This window comes from Melanostigma gelatinosum (genome assembly GCF_949748355.1).
Source record: "Melanostigma gelatinosum genome assembly, chromosome: 14".
Taxonomy (NCBI): domain Eukaryota; kingdom Metazoa; phylum Chordata; class Actinopteri; order Perciformes; family Zoarcidae; genus Melanostigma; species Melanostigma gelatinosum.
The window spans coordinates 7,047,818-7,060,934 of NC_136647.1; the positions used below are offsets into that span (position 1 = coordinate 7,047,818).

Sequence of the window (13,117 nt, forward strand, 5' to 3'; positions counted from 1 at the left end):
AACAAAACCGACTTAACATTGGGAAAGTGACCGTACAGTCAACTAAAAAAAACTGGATTTAGTGTGGAGCAACACTTTAAAGTAAAATTCTAGTTTATTTTGGCTCTACAGTATAACTAAAGTCCTTTTGTCAGAAAAAAGAAGTCAGAATGAAAAGTAGGTCAGACGGCTCTGTAATGATCACGTCTAGGGAAAGAGCAGTGCTATTATTCACATTTCTTCCCTTGACTCAGCAAGAGACTTTTAATGTGTCTTAATGTTTTTCATGCAGTGTGTATTGGATGTAGTCACCTGTGGGTTTTTCGTACTGTGTTACTGAACAGAACGCGACTGATTTGAATGATCTAATCCTTTGTGATTCAAGGTCCATTTCTACAGTAAAGAGAAGACTTGAGAGAGCACAGGTTTGGGACCTGCATATTTCAGCTGGCAGTTTCGCTCTGTGTTCATTAGCGTGGATAACTGCACCATCTATTAGTGCTGAGAAACAGATGGGTCTGTTGCAGCCCCGGTCACACCTGTGCTGTGTGAAGACGGGACTGCTTGAGGTGACACCCCCCCCCCCCCCCCACCCCCACCCACCCCCAACCATCTGCAAGCGTTTACCAGTTTTAATGGGATGCTTTTAGAGGTAACACAACAGAAAGCTGTACGAGGTTAAATAATTACACTGTTGTATCAGATGAAATGTGATGGAAAAATAATTTGGAGAAATACTTGAATTCAGCCTCTAAACTCAGATCATGCACTCACCAAAATATGAAGTAGCAATTTATGATCATTCGTCATTCTTTGTCACTGCAGTCGAACATAAAATTGTAGAACGTTTTTTTTCTTCTTTATCTCAGAGTAAAAAGAAAAATATTATGATGATAAAAAGTGATAAGAATTGACAGCTGTGTATGAATCACTTGACCAAACAAGTAGAAGAGACGCAGAAAGACAGGGAAGGAGATAAAGTACATGTACAAAATACACGAGGAGAAAAGGTAGGAGGAGATGGCCTGAGTAAGTGCATTTATTGAGTGAGACAGATAAAGAGTAATAGGAACAGGCATACATTGGGAGATAAAGACGGGACAGTGACAATTTGAGAGAAAACTAAATGTGTAGTGCTCTTCGGAATGAATGAATTGAAAAAAAAGAAGTGGAGAGCCAATGAGACGACTCGGACTAGAAAGAAAAAGGCGAGGGGATATAGAGAGCTGTGGGTGAATTATGAGAGGGAGACAGAGAGCACAAAGAGCAAGTAGCGTAAAAGCAATGAAGTAAGCAGTAGAAAAAGGGTAGAATGTAGTTAAAAAAGTGAGGCGAAAGGCCAGGAGAGCTCGGTGCAAGCGGATGCCCTCTGCTTTTCTCGCGGTTGACTGACCCTACAAGTCATTAGCAGGATCTAATGGCCTCATTACACCCTTCTATTAGGGGGAGAGGGGTAACTGAAGCCTGTACCTGGTCATAGGATACTGCAGATACTGGAGCGGGCCAACACACCTGAGAACGGCGACTTACACACACACACACACACACGCAAGTCATGCAACCACGCAATCACACACTACGATCATTGAACGAGAACATAGGCCTACACATGCCTACCAACATTATGCTGAGTCCAAATAAGAACACACACGTGCAAGTGCGATATGAGACTCAGAAAGACAGTCACTTGTTTGTGAGCCTTCATTTTAGAAATTCGACGACGTGTGTCAAATGTAGAAACGAAAATAGTAAAAAATCCAAGGTTCCTTCCCGCATGTTTAGTCTGACCAATGGTAAAAAAAACAATGGCTTGCTGTCAAAGAAGAAAACCAGCAAATCTTCATGAAGGCATTTCTGCTCGTAAAATTATAAAAATGTGTTGTAGATAATATTCGTCGGGACTATTTGATTAATTGACGAATCGTTTTATCTCTACTCAATTGTTTTTTATGACACATTTCAACTGTTCCAGAAGTACTGAGATGTGATACCCAGCCCCAGCTACATGATGTCTGGTGTTTCTGGCTTTGGGCCAAATGACGAATGAACGAAAAATTCTCAGCAATATTGAAATATTTAACTAAGTGGATACCCACTTTATTCCATTAAAAAATAAAAATAAAAAACAGCTGCTACAGTTAAATTGGTGTGACTGGTTTCCTGGGCATAGATTGCAGGCAGTTTAATCAGAGGCTCCTTCATGACTTTGCTGCTTTGGTAACTCTCTTCTGCCCTCCAGAATAAAAGCAGAGAGCTGTTTGAGATTGCGCCTCTCCCTCTCTGTCACAAAGGAGGAGCTCTGGAAGCCCCAGACAGCCCACGGCTCACACAGTAATACACAGTCTGTGCACAGAAACTCACAAATACACACAGTGTCAAAATCCCTCAGTTCTAAGTACCCACGCCCACCAGCCACTGAGGAGCGAGACAGACAGCCGCTGCCTTTGAACGTGAATTGAAAGCCCAACTAGACCCACAGAGGCTCACAACTCCAACCCAGCAAACTGCTGCGTCTCCCGCTCACCCTTTCTTCTTGCTGTTAAAGAAAAGCAGCTCTGACAGGTGGGAGACCGGCGCAGGTGTACATGCGTGTGTGTCTGTCGCCGTGTTTACTCACATGGGTAAACACTGTGTGTGTGTGTGTGTGTGTGTGTGTGTGTGTGTGTGTGTGAATGGCAGTAGCAACTGTGAAGCTGGGAGATGTTCATTCTTTATTCATTCACAGATACTGAGTGCGTCTGGTTGACGGAAGTCGGGTTTGACAAGTCTCCGGTGTAATTTGGAGCTGATTTTTTGGGAGACAAGAGAGTGCACAGCAGACACTGAGAGCAGCCGGTCGGCACTAAAAAGCCAAGGCCAAAAACTCACATCAAAATTACCAGTGATGAATAATTCACTCAGGGAATGTTACAAAACATATCAGCTCTCCTCACAATCTTTGACTTTGCCTGTAGCTCCTCCTGCCTGTCTGCCATTCTGACTGCTTAGATACATTGCTCTCTGCTAAAATCATTCTCCTCCTGTCACCTGCAGGCAGACACGTGAGTTAGATACACAAGCAGGCAATTAATGATCCTTTTGGAGCACACTAGCTCGTAAACAATCTATTGTGTTCAGAGCGCAAACCTCCTCCCATCGGCTAATCTGCTGTTGTGAGCTGGGTTGCGCTCAGTGACAATGATAATGCTCAATTGACCATTTTGTGGTAGAAATCAGAGCGCTGGCACCAGCTGGCACCATATGAGTGCATCATTTCTACCTCTTGGTTCTTCTTTTTCTTCTTCTGCTGGGAAATAAAACATTAACACACCCCATGAATAAAGAATACTTCACTTGAAGACATTTCGAGTAGTTGATGGAGAGTACGAGTAATGACGATAGCCTCCATGCAATCTCCATTTTAAGAACCATCCATAAGAAGACCCACTGTGACTGTTTTGTTATTCTTTCACCTTCAATTAACCAGAATTAAGACCATATTCCCTTTCGGCAGCTTGGAAAAAGGCCTCTAGAGGAGAAGGGGATGAATGAGCAATTTAGATTATTTTAGGGGAGCTATCCTTTGCCTCGCCCTCAGATGAATGGAAAGATCGGGCACAACCGAGACTAAGAAATGAGGCTGAGGGAGAGAAGAGCAAGGAAAATAAATAAGTTCAGTGAATAAAACAGCACGAGGGGAAAAAATGGGGAGTCATAATGAAAGAGATTATGAGGGATAAGCATGATATTGTGTGTGTGTGTGTGTATTTGTGTGTGTGTGTGTGTGTGTGTGTGTGTGTGTGAGAGAGAGAGAGAGAGAGAGAGGCGGGGAGAAAAGATGGGGTAAAGAGATCATAGCTTGCAAAAAAGAATCCTCCTTGGATGAAATAGGCTTGCTGCTGGAACAGCTGGGTCTCTACGCTTCAGGAAACTGAATAAATAGATTGGATAGTTTCCATGGAAAGACCAACACCAACAATGTCTTAGTCTGTCTCACAATTATTCCCAACGTCCAGTGGCACTCAGCCCCAAGCCCATTTTAAAATGTGTCACAAAGTCGTCTTATATTTACCGCCAAGTGATGGACACTCTAGTTTTTAGCAAACTTTACTCAAACAAGAGTGACCGGTGCATTTTTTGGGGACTGTTTTCAGCCATATAGGCTACACATTTGGCACTCTAGTAAGTATTTACAGCAGTTCGACGGTGCATGTGGCATTGAGTCAAAAAGATGGACAAAGATGTGGCTCGTTGATGTTTTTTGTAATAGTTTGGGACAAAAATTAGGATCTGTGGCACAGAGAAATAAACTACTTTACATCAGCCTTGCGTTACACAGACGGTACTTGTTATAGGTTTAAGTCTTTTCATTTCATTTGTTGACAATCAGAAAAATGTAGAATATCGACAAATAATTGACAGAGTCAAAGTCACACTAGCCACCTATTAGCGTGTTATGAAAACTAAATGTTCACAGTTAAAATTACCGCTTTTTCCCTTTGAACGATTACCATCAACAAATATGAAATGCTCGGCACAACAAATATCCGGTATTCTCTGTAAAATAATTCATAGAAAAAGCACACTTTGCAATAGCAAGTATCTTGTAAAAGATGATTCAAACAAGTGTACTGCTCTACCAGTGTGTGTGTACGTATTTGACAAGGTTCACTGTGAGACTCACTGACTGGACCTCCATTTTCAATGTAAACTGAGTTCTGTCTGCAGGATCTCAATCCATCTCTGTTAGTTTGACAGGAACGATTAGCTCCTTAACTCTTTAGTGGGCAGTGTGTTGCCAGTGAGGAATATTGAGCGTCTGCTGACTGTCAACATGCAAGTCTTTCCATCATGAGGAATCCAGGAAGCAACAAAATACACCTGAGGATTCAGCCTCAGGTTATTGTTGTTGACATCAAAGAGGCTGTGGTGAGGTAGACGCGCGCACACACACAAACACACACACACTTACACATACACACACACAGATACACATAACTATGCCTTCCCATGTTACACACTTGCCATTTACCTTTCCACTTGTCTGGAGAGACTCATGAAGTCTCTGAAGATGTCATCGAATTGAAACTCATTCTGTTGTCAGTAATTCAAACTCCTCAGAGAGCTTAGGGTTAAAAACACGGCCTAACCAACCCTGAATAAGCGAAACCAGATTTATGACACCCCTGCTGAGGTTGATCATGTTCTGAGCATGGTGTCTCAAAATACAAATATGCACTCTAAAATATGTTCAACCATCACCATTATTTAGACAAGAAAAAGGACTGTAGTATGACGCATAATGTGATGATTTTTGTTCATTTCAAGCATAATAAAGCATTATTGCAACAATGTTCTTAGGTTTTGACCACCATTTCAAGTGGTTGATAATACAATTTTATTTAAGGGTGAGTAATATAAAACTTCTAAAATAGTCCCTACTTTGTAGGCTTCAAGTAAAATCAATTCCCCCTTGATAACAAATCGGAATTAATTTAACTTCCACCGTGCATCACACTTTATGCTCTGAGGCTCATGCATGTCCCATGATGACGCTGCTGTTTTGATTTTCCATACAGGCTCTATGAAGATGAGGTGAACTGCTGTTGCTAAGGTCATCGCTGCTTCCTCGAGATTGTTAATTTGCCAAACAGTGGCATACAGTTCAAGAGCTCACTCTTGAAAATAATTGGCAATATTAAAGAGAGATGTCTGTTGTTGTCACTGCTGCGTTCATGTTATTATGTATCCCAGTATAGTTACAGACGGGGGACAGGACTCCATCTTGGATCTGTAACCTGTGCTCGACCACACCAAACCCAAATTTAAACTTAGCTATTTCTAAAGTAATATAACTTGAATTCAAATTAATTCATTTGAATGTTTTTGTTTAAAAAAAAATACTGTTATACTGCCTAGAACGCAGGTGGGATCCATAGACTCTTTTTGCCAATGGTTTCCCCAAATAGTTGATAAAGGTATCCCATGGGGATCAATATTAGGCCCACTGCTATTAACGTTGCACATAAATAATATGTATATTTTTCAACTGAGCACTGCCATGTTAGTTTGTATGCTGACCATCATCTTCTCTATACAGGTACAGTGCAATCTAAGTCAAGAAGTATTCAAGTCAAAGTTAGAGACACTCTCGGAGGGACTTTAAAGTTCCACTTACTGACATTATGAATTAGATTTGTAATCTGTGTGAATGATTCGTCCTGTGAATAAAGCCCAGCTGAACAAATGGACATCTAGCCATTATATTGAACCAAATCACTACAACCACTACATGCATATTCTGTCATAGTCATGATCAAACTTGCACAAACTCATTCTGAAGGCTTTAAGTGCGTTCACTTTGCCTCACCTAAGTCAACACGTCCACATCTCAGGGAGGAAATTATATATTCAATTTCCACGGAGATGAGCTGAGAGTTACTTTCAGCGCCTCTTCCTATTTGAAGCTAATGAATGCAGATTGAAGAGATGTTGATTCCGTCAAAACAAACGCCCCCAACACCTGCACACCAAGTCTGTCCTCTACAGCACTAAAATAGAAAACATCGTTTAAATATTCATATCCCTCAATGGACTCGATGAATACGCAAATAAATAACCTGTCCCATGTATTTCTCTCTCTCTCTCTCTCTTTCCTTTTTCGGTATTAAAAGCACAGACAAGAGCAAGTGGTCTGCTTTACGTTAATTGGTCTAATTTGTTATGTGGTGTCCTCTGTTCAAGGGATGTTTCCAATTAGTCATGCTCTGAGAAGGCCTCTCGTTCTATATTTACCTGGATGCTCAGTCACCACAGGGGGAGGAGTACGGTAGGTCAAAGCAGTGAATGGATGGAATACTGACTTCACATTGCCTCAGATGTTGGAGCAGAGCATTACTCATGCGCTACTCATGCTGAAAATACATTTACATTTACATATATATGTATACATTTACAGTACTGTAAGAGTCGGTACAAAGCAAAAAGTTATCATGTTGTGCTTTGGTAGCCTGCAGTAGTTTGAGTATGTGTCTTTGTATCTTACATCCTTCTGCAAGTGATGCTCATTTAAGTTTTTGTAATTTCGCCAAGACTCTACTTTTTAACAACATTGTTTTGAGCATCTCCAAAAAAAATAAATCAATGCATTTAATTCGTTTTTTCTATGGTATACGCTCCTGGGGTCTCATTTATAAAACTCTGCAGACATCCACACTAAATGTTTGCATATGTACAAATGAGGAAATATATACGTCCTCAGAAAAACAACATATGGGACGAAAGACAGAAATCCTGGACTGGTGTAAAAATCTTGTGCTTTGCGCAACCACACACACTGACGAACTTCGTTTGACTTGTATGTAACGTAACAATGACTGACACACTTGCAGGATTGAAAAAAAAAAACAGCAGCAAATATGTTTCCTACAAAATGTATTTGGCATAGTAAATGAGAACATATCTAGTGTGACAGGCTTGCTCTATTTGTATATTGTATCTGCATTGTCCCTATATGGGAGGTATTATTTATTACCTGATACCAGTATGGGAAAGAGGGACATATTTTGGCAGCATCATTGGCTGTAATAGGATATCCCAAGCTCTTTGAGTCACTTCAACAACTCAAAATGATAACATTGGGCTGTAGCCGTGTCTTTCTTGGTCAGGTGAGTCGGTGGCTCTGCCATAGCAGCAGATATGTCTGCCTAAAAAGCACTTAACCTGCATTTCACAAATGAATTTAAGTCCTGAAGCAGCAGTGGGGACAGAGCTGGTGCATTTTGGGATGGCCGTAGTCTGCAGCTCAGGGTAAACTGTTGTGTCAGGTGTGACCTCCATGTCAACACAGCTTGACCCTTCTGCACAGTGGTGGAGCAGTCATATTAGAATATAATATGGAAGTGGACAGCCAAGAAGAAAAGAACACCGGGGTAGATACTCAAACTTGCTGGTGAAAAACAAGGTCGAGAGACAGAAGGGGGAAATAATAATGGGGCAACCAGTCTTATGTTGTTTGTATATAACCGTTCTCTGTATTATTAAAGGTTTGGTCATCAAACTACAATATAGTAAACTACAAAAAAGGATTCAGAGGGAGGAAATGAAGAGACAGCTTCTCACCTGTGTATAATGCGCTTTGTACGGAGGTATCCCAGCGCCAGGGCCAGTTCACAGATGTAGAGTTTGACGGTGCTCTCTGAGAAGTGGACGTTCTGCTGGAGGTGATAGCGCAGGTCTCCTCCTAAGAGCAAGTCCACCACCATAAACATGTCCTCCTCATCCTGGAAGGAATACCTGCAGAGGAAGGCAGGCAGTCAGGAGAGTAGAGTCACAAGGCCAGGTAGTGGCAAGGACATGGGGTGGAGACGAAGGAGATTTGGAAGACAAAGATTGAAGTGGGTAGATGCTTACCAGGGAGGTTAGAAGGAAGAGAGAGACATGCAGTAAGGGGGGGCGGAAGAAATCAGAAATTGAGGTGAAAATTTAGAGTGGTGACAGAAAGCAGAGCAGCAGGAAGGAGGTTTGAAGGGAAGGTAAATATGGAAATGTTGAAGTTACAGGAGAAGAGAGGAGAGGGGAAATAAGGATGGAGTTTTAAGAGGCAGAAGATAGTGGAACATAATACCATCAACCAGTGTATAAGAAGGGTTCCCAACAGATGATAATAACACAAAACACGTTTCATTTTCAGCACTGTTGGCTAAGGCATGCTGGGGGATATGCTCATTATCCTGTCTTCAAGGCTAGCAGGCTAAGCAACTATTGTAATATCTTGTACACAAGTGGCTATGATAGTTGGGAGACAGGAGACGGGTAACATAGTTTTCCTATTTGAACACATTTTAGACGTCTTAAAAACACACATTTGACAGGCTGTAGACTTTGAAAATGTTCCTTTTATTCTTCTTTCTCTTCTCTGTCCTTTTTTAAATCTTACGATGAATGTTTTTTATTGTCAGTGTTCAGGTCTGCTGAGACACCTTTAAATCTTTAAAGTCAGGTTTTTTTGGCCCACATTATTACCAGTAATATTATTGACATTCTTTTTTTCATAAAAATGGATTTCACCAATGCAAATTATGAAAGAAAGTCGGACACAACTGTATTCTAAAAATATTTCTCGTTGCTTACTAAAGAGCCTTGTGCAGTCGAATAAAATCCAATACATTACCTGCATACTTAAAAATACATTGAGGACTATAACATCATCAAAGTTGCTTCCTGTTTTTGTTGCTTTCTGTAGCAAAAATAAAATGGGAATAGTTAACACAGAGAACACGTAATCTCTGTTGTGATTACATCAGTGATCAGCAAACAGATGATCCCGGCTTTCTTTCTTTTTTTACAGTGACGTGCACGGTGTTATTGAGGATTTGTTCCTAGTTGTGCATACTGTACGTAGAATTTGCTTGCATATGCCTCAGCCAGTCACAATCTTTTATGGCGCGGGGGATGTTCTGGGTGGTAATGCCACTTATGGTCACCCAGCTATCATCCATCCATCAAGTACTGTCATGCACAGCAAGCCTTTATCAGCATGCGGCCCACTGCATTGACATTTGAGAAGCTGTTGCACAAATCACAATTGATTTTTACATGCTGAGTGGGGCCACGGTTGGTGTTTTCGTCCTCCTCTCTAAACGTCGTGCTAATTAGTTTCTCTCAAAAAAACAAAAAAAACGTCAAAGGAATATTGCAGCAGCCAACATTTTCCTGGCTCGCCTAAAGCGTCCTACATCTGCAAGTTCAGACCTTCCACAAAATACGACACTATCCGCCGTCCGTCCTTCAACGCGTTCCCCTGATCTGCAATTTCACTTTTGAGAGGTTGCATATTTTCACCCCGGAGTCCATTGGGGTTTCTTCTGGCAGACCATCATCTTTGCTTAAACTCAGTGTTCAATGACCGGGTGTAGTTTTTTTGCCACGTTGGTGAACTCCCCTCCTCGGGGCCCTTCTCCAATGAACTGGAGGTGGTGCTTTTCTGCCCGGGGATTGATTGAGCTGACTCAAAACTGTCTGCTAAGGCTCAGATAATGCTGAGACCACTCGACATCTGATTGCCAATGGCCTCAGAGTGGAAAGACTCTCTGTAGATACTCGTCCTGAAGATACACACACAGTTGGCAAAGTCACAAAGAGGTGCATGAAACAAACACACCATCTTGAACACACCATCTTATGCACAATCAACCAACAGTTCTCCACTGATGAATATTCGTTTCAGGGGGAAAAAAGAGAAATGAGAAGAGGCCAGCCCTCCCCACTTAAAGTGTCTAATACAGTAGAGCTGAATGGATGGGACCAGCTGCAATGCTATCAATCACTCAGACAAGCAGAAATGACTTAGCCACGCTTTTGGACACCAAGGTTCTCCAAAGTTTTTGGCAAAGTTTACATGTGTGTGTGAGACAGCATCATTGGATGAATTTAAATGGTGTTCCGAGTAAATTTACAGTACAAAGCTAAAGATCGTTGAATCAGAATGTGTTATGTATTCTCAGATATTATACCACATGGAGAGACACGGAGGGAGGAATGCATACAAAACCCATACAAATCTTTTTGGGCATTTCTGTTTTCAATATATTCACAGTTATTTGAAAGGGGACATATGGTCATTTTCAGGTTCATGCTTTTGGGTTCTACTGGAACATAAAATGTTCAAATACACATGAATTGTTCTCATACTGTCTGTCTAAATATCACCCTCAGATCACCCTCTGTCTGAAACACTCTTTAGTGTCTCATTGTATTGCCTAACTCTATAAGCCCTCTTAAATATCAAAGCAATGCTTCACTTTGATACAGTATTTGTAGTTTTTGGGGCCAACACAGCTCTGACTGAGCTCATAGATGGTCAAAACATTGGCTCCCGATTACGCGCATGCTCTGCTTCTGTGCAATGCTGGCATTTCTCTAAGAAGTCAGGACACTTATTATTTTTGAAGCTTTCGCTTTAGGATGGAAATAACTTTAACTTTGCAGTACAATGCTTGCCATTAGAGAGAATATTCTAAAATATGAAGGAAATAAACATTAGGGCAGTAGTGTGAGATGCAGCATGCAAAACCATGTATAATATAGATTTTTTAAATGCAAAGCTGCTGAATGTTTGTGAAATATTCATGACGGTTATTTGAAGCTCGGGCTCAAAACTGTAAACCAAGATGAGCTTCTCAGTGGTGAAACTGTGCTGGATGAACTCCATTTTACTCTGTCTATTAATCATTTGATTAACTCTCTTTGCCTGTCTTTCTCCCTCTCTTTACACACACACACACACACACTCGCGTGTGTAAATACCTCTCACCCAGCAGAAGTAGTTAAGGTGGTAAAGACTCCAAGAAGCTGCTGCCACAAGCATTTAGGGGATACAAACGGGACTTTATTGCTCTTTTTCTTGATAGAAAAACAGTGGCTTCTTCAAGGAAAAGTGCTGTTTATTCATATACGATAGTATACAATACATGAGACAATTTCTGCAAGTTCAGTGACCCTTTCTCGACTTAAACTTTCAACTTTATCATGAATTACTTATTTTTGATAAGTATTATTTTGTCAATCACAAGTATTCCCTATTTAGTATTTAATCATGTAATTCATTTAGTATATCTGCTTAAATGAAGGAGAAAGATCATATTAGCTGATATCGAACACTAAAGTACTCAGGATCTGGGATGAAAAAACATTATCCCTCAGCTTCACCTTTTTCATTGATTTCAAATGAATGTATTGTGTCAGACAATACTTTCTACATAACTTTATTTTGAGGTGAAAATCCTCTTCAAACAAACTCCTTTTTGATCATTTTATCTTGCAACAAATGCTCCTTGTTGCTCTGCACTCACCAATAATTGCAACGGGTTCGTGGAATATTCACTGATAGAAAAAGTCAAAATAGCGATTAATCTGAAAATGCAATGTCATTTAACTTTATCGTAGGTACTTGGTGATTGGTCGGGTCAAGGAGGATCAAGGAGGGACTGCAAGTCCATCAAGTCAATCAATAGCACACTTGAGTCCTCTGTGAAACCGGTGTAATCGCGTAGAAAACCAGCTCTCATGCTTGGCTGAGGTTTCCGTGTTTCCTGTCCCACAAGTCTTTCCATCAGAAAGCCAAGATGGGAAAAACCAAAAGGGCTTAATTGTCATTGTCGGGGGAAGTTGTTCTGTCTTAAGAGCAAACAAACTGACCAACTCACCGCAATCGCTCACATGGTTGCTCAAAAACAAAGCCGGCATACAGAGGGTATGCACTCTGATCACTGTAATGTACACACACAGATGCATGCACGTGTACCCAGACAGGCTGTTCTCATCCAGCCTTCGTAGCTATGCCGGCGAAAATTGTGCGAAAGTTGTGTTGCCTAAACCTAACAAAGTGGTTTCCTGTGAAGACGGAAAATTAGTTTTGAAAAGACTGTATGTGTGTAACGAGCGGAAATGCACACATTGCTGGACTTTAGTAGGAAAACGGCACGAAAAAACGAGAAGCTTTTTGTAAGATATCATACGACCCATTGTATGAGACTACGTTGACCAAGGCATGCTTATATTGCCACCCACCTACCTGTTGTTTGAGTTAGCGATACTTTTGAATTAAACTTTGTCTCATAAGTCTTGAAAATGATATCGGAACAGACATAGATATATACAGATGCAAGCATACATTTTTCAAAGTAAAAACACACACTAACACACACACACAGTACATGGTTGAAATTTGTAGATATATACACAAAGTCAACACCTCCAAGTAAGTGTTGCTTCTTCAGCACTTGACTATCTGCATAAGTGAAGATTATTGCACTTATTAATCCTTTTTTGTGCTTTGTACATACTGCATATTAGATGTTACAGCAGCAAATCAACAGCTGACTGACCCGGTGCTATTTCAGCTTGCTATTCTATGCTATTTCAGCAATATCTCTACTTAGAGTGTAAATTGGCAATAAAAGCTCCATTCCTTCTAAAAACAAGTGCTCTCTCTCTCTCTTTCTCTCTCTTTGTGGTGACACATGGCGACGCAGTATTTAGAAGGTGTTTGAATATGAATGAAGTCTCCACTGCCCTGCTGCCCTGCTGCCACTGCTGTCAAAATGAATTCGACAAAGTTGTTTGTCACAAGTAAGCGCAGGGTCACAGAAAGTTACCA

General features: G+C 40.9%; 1 protein-coding gene across 1 annotated transcript in view; it reads right to left on the bottom strand.

Annotated features, from left to right (window-relative positions):
* stk32a (serine/threonine kinase 32A) overlaps positions 1-13,117 on the bottom strand; it is a 42,492-nt gene that overhangs the window by 22,814 nt on the left and 6,561 nt on the right. Inside the window, exon 3 of the mRNA XM_079283516.1 lies at positions 8,080-8,253. Coding sequence (XP_079139642.1) covers positions 8,080-8,253 — 174 coding nt within the window. The remainder of the gene's footprint in view (positions 1-8,079; positions 8,254-13,117) is intronic.